At 43.5% G+C, this 16,479-nt stretch overlaps 1 protein-coding gene across 1 annotated transcript; it reads right to left on the reverse strand.

Annotated features, from left to right (window-relative positions):
- Positions 1 to 7,619: 7,619 nt before the first annotated feature.
- Positions 7,620 to 15,173, reverse strand: SOST (sclerostin). Its single transcript, XM_005238834.4, has 2 exons — positions 12,571 to 15,173; positions 7,620 to 9,507 (listed from the first exon to the last, which is right to left on the reverse strand). Exons 1-2 carry the CDS (start codon positions 12,785 to 12,787, stop codon positions 9,086 to 9,088), a joined length of 639 nt encoding a protein of 212 aa, XP_005238891.2. The 5' UTR covers positions 12,788 to 15,173; the 3' UTR covers positions 7,620 to 9,085.
- Between the last annotated feature and the right edge of the window lie 1,306 nt (positions 15,174 to 16,479).

The raw sequence follows: 16,479 nt of genomic DNA on the forward strand, positions 1-16,479 counted from the left end.
CAGGGGCCCAGTTGACAGCCAATGATTCAAAAAAGTCTCTGGTTTTTATATTTTTTTTCTTCCATTTAAGTAAATGTTAACTTTTTTTTTTTTGGTTAAGTGAATGATAACTCATTTTTAATTGTCAGGTGTTGCAGACATGAGGAATCCTTCCATTATTACCACTAAATATGTTTCTTTCTGCTGGTTAATATGGCTTTATTTCAGCCTTTCTTAAGTAGAAAGATCTTTTTTTAAACTGCATAAATGTAATCCGGGTGGCTGTCCTTTAAATACTGTCTTAGGATCCAGATGTCAAAAATCAGTACAGCTCTGCTGATACCCATATTGGTTGCAGTTTTCTCTTGGACATTATTTTCTTCCTGATTATGTTTGGGGTCGGTTTTTTTTGTTTTGTTTTTAAATAAAGGAAAGTTTCCTGGGCCAGCTTCTCATCAGACTCGTGTGTGGGGTCCCACCAAACAGCCAGTTCCAAATATGATTTTAGTAAACCTGCCCTTGCTCCAAAGACCACCCATAAACTCTCTTTAATAAGTTAATGGGTTTTATGCGAATATCCCTAGGTACGTGTCATTTCCAGTGCTCTTGGGCCTTATAGTTGCCTTCTAAATAGCAGGACACTCTCTATATTAAAAGTTGTATTTTTCTGCAAACAACAAAATTACACTCATTGGGTGTAACATCTGTACAGAACATGTATGTCAAAACCATAGCGGTTTATTTGAGTAAATATAGGGTGATGGCACTGCTGACCGAGAGATTTATGCATTTGAGAGCTGTGTAGCTTAAAAGTAAACGGAGTGTAAACAGAGTTTACTGCTCACGGGCAGACTGTTCAGACTCTGCTACAAGTCTGATGGTCACTTTGAGGTTCTAAGCACCCCAAAATAATGAAAAACTAGCTAAAAACTTTTAAATTCTACCCAGATAGCACTTCCAACTAGAAGAAAGGGACATGTGTGAGGGCATGATGCTGAAATTCTGAAATTGTGCCAGTTTTCCCAGTAAGGATATACCCTCTTCCCTAATTCCTGGCTCTGAACATTTGCATTTATTAACATTTTGCACCAAAGTACTGCTGCTCTGCTCTTGGCACGAGTGCAAGTCCAAAGAATAATCCTTATGACCGATCATTAGCGCTTGATGCCATATTAGAGATGTTAATGACAAAACTAATTCTAGAAAGATGTATCTTTTTAAGTGACTGGGCCTATTTTTGGCTCCTAGGAGGACCCTGGATGCCTCTGATTTGAAGATTAATTTGTTCAGAAGCTCATATTAATTGATAAGCATGCATTTTCTCAGTTCATTGGCCATCTGTGCAATTATTTGTCTTCTCCCTGCCTTTGTTAATGATTTTCTGATAGCACTACTGCTGCCTCTAGACACACAGAAAATCATCCTGAGTGAAGCTTTTGGTCCTGAGCACCACCCTTAATCTGAAGAATAATTTTAGAAGAAAACTATCACTTTTAAAACTAACTTCTCCAGCTAATTTGACTAGAAAAAAAACAAGGCCCTGCAAATAGCAAACCCCTCCAAATGGGAGAGTAATTACCTTAAATTAAGCCTTATTTCTGGTTATAAAAAAAAACTAACCCCAAACCAACAACCACCCAATTGTAAAAGCATGTTGTGCAAACTGGAAGCATTAGAGTTAAATACTGGCCATTTTAGAGCAAAAGGGAAGGAAATAGTTGGGAGGAAGGAAGAAAGAAGAGATTAGAGAATCCGACAGATGTAAATAGTCTCAGAGGAGCCACTGTGTCCCAAGGCCTCTCCTAAGGGGAGTTTTTACACCAAAGAATCTGGTCACCTGAATGAAGAATGACATCACTTATTTATTTAGCCAGAGCTGGGCTGTTTTCTTAAGACATTGAAATAACCTCATGCCACAAGCATTAAATTTTTGGCAAAGTGATAAAAAAAATATAAAAATTAGGGGCTTGATAACCACAAAATAAATACACTTTTATTCCTTGGTTTAGAGAATATATTTAAATTGCCTGGAAAGTCATGCACAAGAAAGCTTGAGCCTGCAGGTTAACGCTGTGAGCAGCCTGGGGTGGGAGTCTCAGCAGGGACACGCATGACTTTGGACTTGTAACTAAGTCAAGGAGTGGGGGCTGTTCCCCTCAGAGGTGAAAACAATGGTGTTTAACATGTTTAATATGTTTAACATGAAATGATGTTCATTAACATCTCTTAACATGGCATCAAAACCCAAGCCCAGACCAAACTTCCACATTTTGGTGCTGTACACATTCATAAGAGAGGGACTATTTCAATATTTTAAAATTTCAATAATTTGAAATTCTAAACCCTCATGGCAAAGTGTCCCGAGGGGTCACTAAGTAGTAAAAAGAGTGATTGACATCACACCCCACCTCACCTGGGATGGCTAAAATGGGTGTTCACGGCATCAGTGTGAACCAGTAAGCCCTTGGGAGCACCAGGAGAAGCAGGGCTGGGATGGATTATGCCTCAATACCGAAATCTTCAAAGTGACACCAAGCTGAACGGTGGGGCTGATACTCCAGAGGAGCTGGATGCCACCCCAAGGGGCTAGTGAAACAGAGCAAAGTCTTCAAAAGATCAGTCAGGATGAGTCTGGTACAGTGCTCTGGGTGATGCTCTGTGTTGAGAAAGGAATGTACTCGGAATAGTTAGAGAAGGTTCCACTGACAACGTTAAAGGAATGGACTCTGAATTATTAGAAAAGATAAGGTGGGCACCTGAAGGAGATAAGGAGACCATGAGTCATGAGATAGCCGAACAAAGAAAGTTGAAAGGTTTACTCCACCTAGATCCCATCTACTATGAAGAGAACAATTAGGTGTCAAAATCAAATTACTATTTATGTAATGATGCTGTAACCTCTCACAAAAACTGTATAAACAACCTGACATTTCACTGAAAACTTTGGAGCTAGCTTGCCCGGTGCAAATCAGCTAGCTCCCTAATGTTGCACAAAATAAATACCTTCGCTTGCTTAAAGACAAAATTCATCTCAGATGCCCTTTTGGCATCACTGGAGAGGCCAGGGGTAAGCCTCTGTGAACTTCACAAAGCTCAACAAAGCCAAGTGCAACGTCCTGTGTCGCAGCACCATCCAAACCAGCCGGCTGCAGCAAGGCTCTCCCCATCCCATCCCAGGGAACTTCCATAAGCAGTTCCCACACCTTGCCCCGGCACAGCCACCCACCCCCCACGAGGTTTCACAAGATCTACTGTCCGGGCTGTTCCTCCATCCTCTCCAGGCCAGCCCACCTGCAGCCCTCTCCTTGTCTCTCCTCCATCCAGGGAGCTCTCCCTTCTCCCTCTGTTTCTTCCAGTACTCCTCTCCATCCAGTGCTCCCCTTCCATCCCCCTTAGAGCTATTTATCTACTTAGCAGGAACCAGCCACAGCTGCACATCATCCACATCAGCCACCCCCCACCCCAAGCCAGCCCACAGCTGCACATTATCAGTGTTAATTAACCTGCCTTCATTCCTCTACAATTCCTCTACACCCCTACACCTGGGTCAAGGCGATTCCAGCAGTAGCGGCTGAGCAGGGGGATCAGCAAGGGGAAGACTGGGGGGTATTAGTGGATGGAAAAGTGGACATCAGCAGGCAATGTGCTCTCCATCCCAGAAATCCCGACCCTGTGCCGGGGGCTGCGTCCCAAGCAGTGTGGCCAGCAGGTCGAGGGGGGATCCTGCCCCTCTGTGAGCCCCCCTGGAGCACAGCCTCCAGTGCAGGAAAGACGTGGAGCTCCTCGAGGGGGTCCAGAGGAGGCCACAAAGATGATGGGGAGACAGTTTGAGGGAGCTGGGGTTCAGCCTGGAGAAGGCAAGGCTCCAGGGAGACCTGACAGCTGCCTCCCTTGTAGGGCCTATGGGAAAGATGGGGGGGGGCTTCTCCACCAGGGAGCCTATGGTAGGGTGAGGGGCAACGGTTTTAAACTGAGGGTAGATTCGATCTGATATCAGGAAGAAATTCTTTACTGCGAGGGTGCTGAGGCACTGGAACAGGTTGCCCAGAGCAGCTGTGGATGCCCCATCCCTGGTAGCACCCATTTCAGCCATCCATCATGCAGCAGAGGCGAGATAAAGCTTTGAAGATCATCTTTGTGTTCCTTAATACTTTTATTTTTATTTATTTATGTATTTATTTTATTATTTTTAAATATATTATTAAATATAAATTAAATGTATTTATTATTATTATATATATTATAAATAAAAATATTTATTTACAAGAATGCACAGGGCTTGTGCTGATAGGTTTTCCCTTTGCTCAGGTTTTACTGATGAAGTGTATTATCCTCTCTTCACAGTAATAACTTGTCCTCCTAAAATTATGTGAAATAAAACCAGTAGAGAGCTTTTAGGAGTGAAAGAAATATCTAGGTCGTGACACAGTGGCAAGAGTGGTTAACGGAGGCAGAAGAATCAGCACTGCTTCCTTCCCTTTGGGCATCGTTTATTCTGCTTCACTGCGAATAAAATTCATTTTGGTATCAGAAAGGACAGAAAAGCACCACATTCTCATCCAATTAAAAGACAGGGCATCGTGAGCCTTGTGCAGGAAACACTGCAGCTTGACACCACAAGTCTCCAACCTTTGGTGTAAAACATTCGGTGTCAAAACTGCTCCCACAGCTCCGGGAACTGGAGATAAACCTCCATTCCATGGTGCAAAACCAGAAAAAAAAACCAGAAAAAAAAAAAAAAGTGTGCAGAATTGCCCTTTGATGGCTCTGAGGCTGCAAGGGGAGCAGTTGCACGGTTGTGTTGAAGCGGAGTTAACATCGGCCGCCTTTGTTGCAAGTTCTGCAACTTGTACTGGTTTTATTTCCAGCTACAAGGGGTTTTTTAAAGGTGGACCTCCAGCCCCTGCCTGTCACCGGGGGGGTTTAGTTTATCCAGACCTCAGGTTACAGCTGCACAGCATGTTCAACCCCAACTCAAGCGACATATAAATATGTCCTATTTTAATTTAAGACTTTGGAGCCTGTTTACTATAGAAAAGTTGTTCCCTGCGCCCATATACTGCACTAATTTGAGTGAAACAAGCTAATTATAAGCTGATGTCATATGGCTAAAAAAATACCTGTTTATTTCTTCCGTATTTCACAACGCTGACTTTCTCAACCACATTTGCAGAACACATGCATAATGTGTTTTCTGGACCTCGGGCCTCGCTGGATAAATGCTCTTGATTGTGCAATTTGTAATTAAAAAGTTGAACCTCGTGCAAAATCTTTGGGACCTGGTGCCTACCACTGTGCAGTTTGTGCTGCCTGTAAGTTTCTCTTTCACTGAATAAACAGCAAAACTGTGGTTTTGCCAGAAAAAAAGGAATAAAGTAGGCACACCGCCTATTTATTTTAAGTCAGTATGTTGCAGAGAATGTGGCATGGTTTGTTGTCTACCCAACTGGGAAATAAAAATGGGGGAGAAATGAATGTTCAGAGGTGATATGGAGGAAAAAAGGGACTCGATTGTTTTTTGGGACAGCATCCAGTCCGACAGTTGCTCACTTGCTGGGCTCCAGCTAAGTAAGGGTAAATTCAGTGAGCTGTTACTACTCGTAGTTTGGTAGCACCTCAGTTGCATACCACCGCACTGTTGTATTGCAAAAATTACAGTGAGGAAAAATTCAGTCTTGCCTGAAGTTGCTCCGTTTTGTTTTCTCTGTGTACAGTATCAAGCTTTTTTTTTTTTTTTTATTTGGGCGGGGGGGGGGGGCGTGGAGGGGGGAAGAATCAGAAGTGTATAGATTTGGTGTGCCAGACAGACTGAAATTTCCTGCAGACACTCGTTCTCTCCCCCTCTGTTAGAGGGGGCATCTCCTCCGTGCAGCGTGTCCCTTGGAGTAGTAAATGATGCTTTCAGCAAACGCTGACACCATCGAACCCATAAGTCACTCTAGATCCGTGCCTTGCTCCAGAGCCCTACTAACAGCCGTAAGCAATACGTATGGAGGCAAAAATCATGTGCACCTTTACTAGAGATTTAAAATCAAGAGAGAGAGTGTGTGTGAAGATAAATAAAACCCAAATGCTCTGTTTGAAAGGAGCCCAGATGGGGGTGGCGGGGGGAGCAGGACGACTATAGCAGCCTGTCACTGTGAAACACCCCACATTTGGATTTTTCCAGGAGTTTGCAGGATAAATGAAATAAATTGGCAGAAAGGTGGTTGGAGGGCACTATCTCAGGAGGAAGATGGCAGAGGACTAAGCACACCCAGGGACCACTCAGCGAATCCACTTTTAACCTGGGTTAAGAAACCAGCGAGAAGCGACTGCGAACAGGATGGGTGCTGAGGGGCGTCCGGACTCTGTGGGTATTCGTGAAAAAGCTTTCTAACGTGCAAAAAGCCAATCATTACATTAAATCAAACGGCAAGGTTGTGAGCGGCAGCCTGACAGCAGGGAGCTTTGGCACTTCGGGTTGAAGGGGGCTGTGTGGGAGGAGTTGGGTTTCTTTAAGTGGGATTTCATCTTGAAGGTGAAACATACATAAAAAATATAATAATATATATTTATATAATTATAGTAATATAATTATATGTAGAAATATATAATTATAGTAATATAATATAATACTATATCGTTATTATATATAATATATATATAATAACAAGATAGTACTGCTTCACCTGCAGCACGCCTTGTAATTGCCACCAGCCTGGAATCCAGCACAGAGTCCCAGATAAAGTCTCTTTCACTGGTTTATCACAGTCAGCGTTTCAAAACCAGTATTGCAGTAACCCTAGATGCCAGCGAGACCAGGGAATAGATTTTCCAAGGCACCAAACCGCTTTTCTTACTTTAGAAGCACTTTGCAGGGGGTTGTGTTGGTTTCTGAAAATTAAGCCCCGAGTGCCAAATCCATAAGTCAAAGATAAGCCTGGAAAATGTTGTCACGAGTATAAATGTATTAGGTTTTTACATGAGGTATCATTTTATAGTAGTAAAGGACACCTTACCTACCGCTGCCTTGAAAAAGCTGTTCATCTTTACAGCCACGCTGACAGTTCTGCACACTGTGTGCAGCCCAAGTTCAGTTTTCCTTGATTTCATTGGAAAATGTCTTTGTTTCTTAAAAACCATGGCCTTCTAAATGAAAATGGTCACAGGTCTATAGTATGAAATCATGAAAATGTTTAACTGTTGCCTGGCAGCACCTGCGAGGGGATCCCATACTTTTTTTTTTTTTTTTTTTCTCCAATGAGAGAAATCTGAAACAATCAGATTTCAATCAAGGAATCTTGATCGGCACCTTGTATTCGCGGGTGGCTTTATCAGGTTGTGAACATTACGAATCGGGAAACGTCACTGGGAGTAGGAGGGAAACTGAAATCAGCTGAATTTTAATTCCCAGGGTAGTAGAAATGAGAACACGGAAACAGTTCTGAGCATCACGTCTGCCCAGGAACACTTTTTCCATGAGAAACATCAGGCATTGGATGCCAGAAGTTCCAGGATGGAGTTTCTTTTGAGATGTGCAGGTTATCGATTGAGAATTGGGGACCCTGACATGCTGTATCACCGAAATCGGAGTCAACACCCTGACTGTTCTGTAATTCACCGGCTTTGCAGCAATTCAACGAGTCTTCCTATAATTAAGCATCGTTTCTACTTTATTAACCATGTATTTAAAATTAAAAATAACAGACTAATATCTTTAAAGCAGTATTACTTCTCATTGTCTACAAGGAAAAAACATTGCATAAATAATTTCTGAGAAAAAAATAAATATGTAATTCACTCTCTGAAACAATACCTTTTCCCTCTAGGTTCTGGTCCCACATAAAATAACTGCAAAATCTATCAACATCACAAATTTCCATCGTTTATATGATTTCAGCATAAACTCTACATAGAAAATAAGAACAGTGAGGAACTGTCTCCATCCCAAACTGTGTTCATCTGCTACCAGGCTTAGCATTTCTACAGGATATATACAGCATGTGACAATTTATCTCCTTAATAATATTCTCTCATGTAAAAACACAAATGTTAGTCTGAATGGTGAGAAGCTAACTAAAGGGAAGTTGCTGTCAAACTAAAGTACCAAAGACTTTTCTAGTGGAATTGATGACATTAAAATTAGCAGAGGCTCACTTTTAACGCAGAACCAGCACCTTAATCCCAGAACTTGGCTTGCACAGGCTTCGCGCTACGAAGTGTGTGGCCAGATAATCCAAACTCTACAGAAAATGTAAATTGAGACATCTAAGCTGACGCTAAAGACAACTGTGTTCTAGGAAATCAGGCCTAATCAGTATCTTCTAGGTTAAGTTGCGCACACCGATAGCTGTTTACAGGACAAACATCAGTGAGGTTATCTGGTTTGAGGGAAGCATCCATTCCAGAAATCTGCTCCACCTAGCAGAATTTGTTCAACTGTTCCTAAACCAAATCCTTGTCCCTAAAACCAATCTGGGTTTAGTTGTCAAATCCGTTTCGAATCTGTTCATCCTACAGTCTTGCAATTAAAAGTATGAAATAGATTTGTCACGCTTTTGAGAAGGTGAGTGGCACGTTTTGATTTTTGCGTTTTAAAGGAAACCGCTGGGACGTGAGGACATCTGACAGGGTGTCACAGCTGTCGAAATCCCTGCTAGCACTAACTTTCTGCAACTCATTCGGAGAGTGGTAACTCTCCTGCTGCTGCCTTCATCACATCCTTGTCCTGCACCATGGCACCTGGAAAAGTGGGAAAGGGACCTCGGTGTTCTTTTCGTGTAAATTGAGTAGGATGACTTCTAACAAAGTGTGATTGTCCCCATAACAGCTTCACTTTGCCTTCCTACATGTCCAAGCCAGGTGGCTCTCCAAGGGAGACCTCTCCTCTCAGACTGAATTTACGTGTTGCTGCCTCCAGCTCGGTTTATCTCATTCTCTTATCAGACCATAACTGCTATCATCTGACAGATTTTTTGACTATGTGAGCCTTTTGACCCAGCTTAGCAGAAGGAATTGGACCCTACTGCAGTCAGAACGGCACGCTGTGGCCTGTGAGTGCCATCTGATGTTGGGTAAGATATCCAGAGCTGCTAGGCTGTATCACTTGGAGTACCACCACCTGCTAGTAAGCATTCTCTAACTCATGCTGGTTGGATTTGCTGCTCCTGGCTCTGGAGAGACGGGGTTTCTTGTTCTTCTGAGGCCTGACCGTTTCCTTCCCGAAGTCCTTCAGCTCAGACTGGTTGTGGTAGCGAGTGTAGCGCTTGCATTTGCAGGACGTGACAGCTCGGAATTTGTAAGTCCGAGTCTCTTCCTCGGGACAAGCCATCTGGATGCGCTGCGTGCGAGTGTGAGCAGGAATGCAGCGATAATCCGGGGCATTCTGACGCCACCACTTCCCTCTGCCGATGGAGTTGGGCAGGAGGTGTGAGGGGACACACTGGCCGGAGCAGACCAGCTCCTTGACAGGTTTGATGCTGCGGCAAGAGCCCTCGGTGACGTAGCGGGTGGTTCGCATTTCTCTGCAGCTAAAGTCGGAAGCATCTGCAAACAAGAAACACATTCATTACCGACTACTTTCTTCCCCTTACTGGGAAAGAATAATTATTTTTTTTTCTATAGAAACTTCAGAGAACTTAATCTCGATAAACATGTTCATCCTCTTCCCTTAGTCAAAAGGACAGTTTTAACTCAGGAACACTACTTCCAGTGGAAATCCTCAAAGGTCAGCTTACAGCTAGGTGGCTGTGGCTGTTGGGTCCATCCTCCTTGCTGCGTGCAAGGTTGTTCCCTCCTCAGTACACCAAAAGAGAATAATGACCCTAAGTCATTAGTGATAACTATATCACTAATGTAACTAAGTCATCAGGGATAGCTACAAGCTGGACATTTTGAGTGGCAGGTTTGGGGAAGAGCAGCTCCAAAGGCTCGCTTGTGCAACTACTCTAGTTAGCAGACCCTTGAATAACAGTGTGCAAATTGGTTAATAAAATCCTTCTCTTGCCCCTAGGCAAGCTCCATATCAGCCTCGTGCAGGTGGGCACTGGGAATTCTGAAGTGGGACCCCAGCGGGGCAGCGATTGCTTCGTGGGAAGCGTTGGTGGGATTCTCCTGGCTCCGCTTACCTGTGGGCAAAAACCTTCCCCCCATGGCTCTGGTTTAACTCTATTGACTTCAGAGGTCGACTCCAGCTTTAAATTCTTTTGCAGCAAAGAGTGTGTCCCTTAAGTGATTCTTAACTAGTTAATGGGTTCCAGGTGAGGGAAAGAGCAGGCAACAACAGTGCTAAGGAATTCCCACTCTTCAGGCATGAGAATTTCCAAGTTTACTCCTCTGTGATAACCCCACGTCCCACATAATTTCCTTCAGACAGCCAGGGGTATCTTCTGGCTGGTTAGAGCTTACAGTGGGTTTTCCCCCCTTTTTGCTCAGTGGATAGCTATAGGCAAATCAAATATTAGGAAATACACGATTTATATAGCATTAAGGCTTTAGAAAAACTTTCCAGTTGTAGGAACAGACTTTTTCCAAAGGTGTCTCTTTTGCCAAGTGACATGTTTGACTAATTGACATGTTTGGAAGACACAGTATTTGAGTTTTGAAGGTGTTTATCATCTCGATAAACACGTTCATCCTCTTCTCTTAGTCAAAAGGACAGTTTTAACTCAGGAACACTACTAGCAGTGGAAATTCTCAAAGGTCAGCTTACAACTAGGTGGCTGTGGCTGTTGGGTCCATCCTCCTTGCTGCGTGCAAGGTTGTTCCCTCCTTAGTACACCAAAAGAGAACAATGACCCCGAGTCATTAGTGACAGAAATTTGTACAGATATTTCAATTTTTGTTTTTCTTGTGACGTACAGAAGCATCATTTTCAGTGCACTGGTTTATATTTATTAAAGTGCTGCTAGCAGGATTTTTTTTTTTTTTAAGTTTGAAGGACTGCATCAAATGAAATGATCCTTGTTGTAATGCTGTGACAAAAATGCTGAGCTGAACTCCTTGTGCACTTTGTCTAATGCTCCCAAGTTCCCTAAGCATTTAAGAATATTATGTCTGTCCATGTGAAAAATAATGCTCTGAATCAGGCATATTGTACCACTACAGGACACAGGCAGACACAGTTAAATACACGGGCATTTACCTCAGCTATATACGTTTATTTTCCGTGCACACATGTCCTGTCCTGTAAGTATACACAATCCACATAATGCAAAATTATTCATGGTCTGGTGCAATGTCATATGTCCCAGGAAGGTCTGGCCACTTCCGATCACTATTTTGATTCCTTGTGTTAAAGATGTTATAAGAAGTATGCAAGACCACTACATATCTTAAGTAAATGTCCTTTCCAGTTCAAAAAATATGCACATAGCAGTGGGACCGATTCCCCTCAGTCGATCCCAGAGTAGTAAGAAGCTACAAAATGAAGATGTAACAACCAAACCAACCTGCCTGGACCTGGGGGGTTGGTGGGGCTGCCTGTGAGAAGCGGCTGCTCCCCCTTTCAGAGATTTAAGACCCTTATAAAGTTGCACTCTCAAAAACATCACTACTTTTTTTCCCCCCCTTTCCTTTAAAATATTGTTAATGCTAGGGGTTTAAACACCTTAACTGACAGCTGCAGCAGAAAACCACAATTCCGTTCCATCCGTGCCCAAAAAAAGAAGGGTAGCTGGGATCTGCACTGCACAATAGTGGAAACTGCAAGTTTGACTTGTTGCTACATGCATTTGGTAGCCAAACGCGTCAGGCTGGCGGACCAAACTAGCCCTATTTGCTAGGGGGATGCTTCTTTCAAATGGCTTTTCTCTGGTGCTAGCTCCCCACCCCCACCCCTCCTCTCACACCCTGCGTTTTTGCATCGTTGCTGCTGTCAGACATCTGGCCAGATGCAGTGACAATGTATTTCGAAGAACGTCAGTGCTGCTAAAGCGGCCAAACCGATGCCAGGGTTGCACACATCTGCAAAATACGGGCCTCTCCGTTCATTTGGGCATGCATTGCCCTCGGGAGCCCTTTAACTATTCGTAACAGCTTTTTTGGCTGCCGGAATCCAGCCGAAAATCCGGCTGCTGGCAAAGGAAGGTGAGCAGCACACTTTTCTCACCCAGCTGAATGCCACCTCCAGGTGCCAGTTTCGCTGTGTGATCTTAGACATCCCTGGTGTCACTCTTTCTAAATACTCAGAATTGATATTGTCTCCACTGACAACCCCTTGCCCCATCCTAATATCCAAGAGAAAAAGATGACTTGTGCCATCTCCTCGCAGTGCTGGCAAGCCTGAAGCACGGAGAAATGTAAGTGCCACCTTCTACAGGTTTTATGTATTGGAGTTGTGTCTGCAGAGAGCAGCTGGGCAGAGTAGGAATGCATGTTGTAGTACCTAAGGATTCTTCAATAGATAGACCACATTTTTCACCAGTAAACTCCCGTCTATCCCTTTTGACGTATACATTCATACTTCTTCAACAGTAGGTGTAACTCCCTAGCACTTCCAGCATTAGGGCCACACCTACAGGTTTTAATAAATAAACCTCTATCAGAACAAGTATTCTTTTACAAACTGCCTGTCAGGGTCCAAACCAGTAATAATTTCATTTTTCTTACCATTAGGGTCTGGAGCTTGTTGTATGTGCCTCCCTCCGTGCTTTGCCTGGTTCATTGTGTTGTTGCTGAACGTCTGCTCCACCGGTGTTTCTGCGTTCTCGGTGATCTCAGGAATGATTTCTGTAGCATCGTTTTTAAACACTTGCCACCCTTCCACGGACTGGAATGCAATTTGTGTTAAGACACAGACAGAGCACACAGCCCAAGAGATCTGCATGGTGGCAGCTCGCAGATTAGCTTTTCAGCACCCTGACAGTCTCAGATTCCAGGCAAAGGCACATTATTCCCCTTTTTTAAATCCTTTTTAGAACCAAGCCAGCCAATGACTATCCAAAGTGGGAAGGGCCAGGCAACAACTCATTCATCTCAGCTTTTGTCCGTGTGAAATAAAATGGGGGTGTGGGGGTGGGTTAGCGACAATATTCTACAACTTCTATAAAAAAACCTTCTCATATGCAGTTCATTTTTGTGCCTGGCAACAATGGTGATTGACAAGGCTGGGATGAATTGCAACCTGACAAGTCTTTCTGCCGTTTTTTTTCTAACAATGCTATAATTAAAACCTGCTTCTACCTCCGTAATTGTATCTTTGGCTATTGTCTTTTCCAAAGGTTTCTCAGACTTTTTATTTTTACTGTTGTTCTTCCTCTCCCCGCCTGCCCCTCATATGAAATAAGCAGATCTAGAAACTCGAGGGCAATAGTTAAACTTTTCAGTTCTGCAGGCAGATGACTGGGGGAGGGGAGGGTTTATTTTCCTTTGCAAAACAAGGAGCTCTACATGTTGTTTCACAAATGTACTGGAAGAAACAGGAAAGAGCTGCTTTTTGAAATGAGAAGTTGTTTTGTTTCGTTTTCCTTTAAAAATAGGTGACTTGGAATATGTTAATTAAGGTAAACAGCCAGGATGTTGTACATCATGCTTTTTGATGGGCTCTTCCTCATGTTTTTATCACTTCAGAAATAAAGAAAAAGCAGCACGAAGCATTTGCACTTGCTTTAAATTCATTGCATGCTACTACTTCTGCTGGCATTCTGCACAAGTGTTGAATATAGGACATTTGCTTCTTTTGAACACAAGAACGTGACCAGACTGATATCCACTCATGATGCAACCACCAGAAAGAATTGATGACCTTAAGTCTAGGGCACCTATGCCCAAGATACATTCATGTGTCATGTTTTACAATCTCATTTATGGTATTCTTCTTCCTTGCAAAAATAAGATGATAGTGGTGATAGCTGCATCATCTCTTCGTCTCAAGACCACATCCACTTCCAAGCTATTTGCAAGTGATGTCAGGCTAAACACACCAACAGGAAAGCATCTCGACTTTTAGATACATTTTGTTCATCAGAGGTACAGAAAGCAAAATGTTTGCTTAAAGCAGCAAAGGGACACCCATGGGTGTTACCGCAGTGCCGTCGCGTACATCCTCGTGAAAACACTTCATGTGGAACAGATTTAAAAGTGATTCACCATCTGACTCCCCTGCTACTCTAAGGCTCATACCTAAGGCACACATTCCATTCTGGCAATTCCCCTGACCTGGCACAGAAAACAGGTGTCACCAAATTTGCAGTGGAGCTGGCTTTGTCCCTTGGTGTCACCTTGATGAGAAATAATAGATTTGAACAACAGCAGAGACCTGAAGCCTTTTCACCTCTTCAGCCTTGCACCTACACAGGCACACGGACAGCTGATGCATGAGCGGTACCGAGTTGGGTGAGCTTTGTGCAACGGTCCTTTCCTAAAATAAAGGCAACTGAAATATATGGTGATACGCTTCCTCTCTGCCCAAAATTATAGATTAGCATCTCAGAAGAGCTGCGCTTTCCAAACAGCCTCTAAAAGCAATTGTGTATGGCATTGCATGAAAATGTGTGCCCTTACTGTCCGTTCGCATCCCATCATCTCAGAAATCACTCTGTTTTTATGGAGGGAAACAACATACCATTTTCTTTTTTACGAGGGTTTGTTTTTTTTTTTCTCCACAGCCAGTCAGGAAACCATTCTTTAATCCAGACTGTTGGCACATAATATGCCTCAGATGTGCCAATTCCTTTTTCCCTTTAATCAGCAACAGCAGAAGCAGCAGCACTGATTATCTTTCATTAATAACTGCCTCCTTTACTCAGCCCGGTTCATGATGGTCTCACAAACACGGGAAACCCAAACGCTCAGCTACTGCCAACATTTTTCAAAGCATCATTTTTCTCACTTCGGAGTAAATCTATTTTTGGCTTAGAGCTACAGGTGAAACCTATTCAACAGCGAGGGATCCGCAGCTTCACAGGGCCATCACGTGGATGCCCACCAAATAAAAAGGATTCTGAAGACAAGACAGACACCAGCTTGGGAAGCTGTAGAAGCACCTTCCTTGCAGAAGGTGGTTTTTCGGGGCTTTTCCTTCAAAGAACAGGCTAGTCCACCAGGATTAAGTTACCCAAAAATCTCAAGCTCTGCTTCCAGGCTTTACAATATAGCTATTTTTTCTTTTGTTTGGAAATACTGACAGGTGATCTTCTGATGGCCCTCAAAGGAATAAAACGGTGTGGGGCTTTGTTCTGGTGTTTTAGGCTTTTTTTTTTTTTTGACCAAACAAGTCAGGAAGGATGACCAGGAGCTAACCAAAGATTTATAACTTGGATTATTTTGGTCAGTATTGGTATTCCCCAACAGTGACCTTCTCCAAAGAGATCTGGGTGCAGCTGGGCGCAGATGATGGGGCGCAGCTGACAAGGAGGACAGGAGACCAGAAGAAAACAAGTACTGGGAAACTCTGACCCATTGCTACCTATCCACTCCCCTATTTCACTGCCTTCAGAATTATATCTGTCTATCAAAGCTCAGCTGCTGCTCATTAATGTCTGCCCAGAGAGTATTCCCAGAAGCAATCCCTGTCACTGTAAAGAATCACATCTACAATTGTCACATAAAACATGATTTTTTCCTGATGCAGGTTCTCCAAATACTTAAACAACCCCCTCTATTAACTATCTTAACGTTTACCTGTATTATCCACTGGGAGAAATAATAACAAAAAAATCTATGGAAGTAAAAATTGGAAACAATATTGAGCCTCTGGCTTAAAACTTCTTGTCCACAAGCTGAGGGAAGCTTAATAGAGGCAAGAAAAGAAACCAAATCCCGTAGACATTCAGATTCCTTAACTGCAAACACATTCATCCACGTCCTGTAGCTGCCTGCCCGCAGCACTTTCTGCAGCAAAGCAGACGCGCTTGGGGCTGCAGCTTCCTGTAAATGATGAAGCACAAGGAAAAAAAAATAATAAAAAAAATGAAATGGACACATCAAGGATGCTTTTCAAATGAACCCTCACCTACCAGGGTGGAGCTGAGCTTGGCTCCCCTATATCCAGAACTGGGATGCTATTTTCCGAGCTGAAGAGCATCGTGGCCTCAGCCTGAATCCGGTGCTGCTGCTTCCTCAGCTCAGTCTTCTGTCCCCGTGTGTTTACACTGCAATGCCTTCCAAGGTCGGCACGCACTAGCAAACCAGTTTCTGAAATCAGCTCCATCACTCACAGCCTCTGGTGCTCCCTGTGCCCCCCCCCCGGGCCACGGGATGGTCTGTCGGGCATCCAGGTACCCACACACAACCTCAGCTTACCTGTGGACAATTGCTCCTAATTTACACCCTGTCCGGGAATTCACTTTCTGACGTGTTCAGGAAGAACTTGTTCGCTTCTCAAACAGTTCTTTCCTCAGGTTTTTTTCAGCCACCCTGCCCCAAGCGAGTTTTATCTGCCTCCTGCAAATTTTGCTGGGTCACACACAACCCTTGTGAACAGACCGGTCTGAACGCTGTGATGTGATCTCCAAGCAGCCAAGAATAAATGGAATCTTAGTATTCTCTCGCCGGAGAGAGGTAATATTTCATGAGATT

This window comes from Falco peregrinus, chromosome 18 (genome assembly GCF_023634155.1).
Source record: "Falco peregrinus isolate bFalPer1 chromosome 18, bFalPer1.pri, whole genome shotgun sequence".
Classification (NCBI taxonomy): Eukaryota; Metazoa; Chordata; class Aves; order Falconiformes; family Falconidae; genus Falco; species Falco peregrinus.

Bases quoted from the DNA above. Each gene is read 5' to 3' on its own strand.
- SOST (XM_005238834.4), bottom strand. From the start codon at position 12,787: ATGCAGATCTCTTGGGCTGTGTGCTCTGTCTGTGTCTTAACACAAATT. The intron at 9,508-12,570 runs GTAAGAAAAATG...TCTTGTTTGCAG, and splicing joins ACAAGCTCCAGACCCTAATG to ATGCTTCCGACTTTAGCTGC.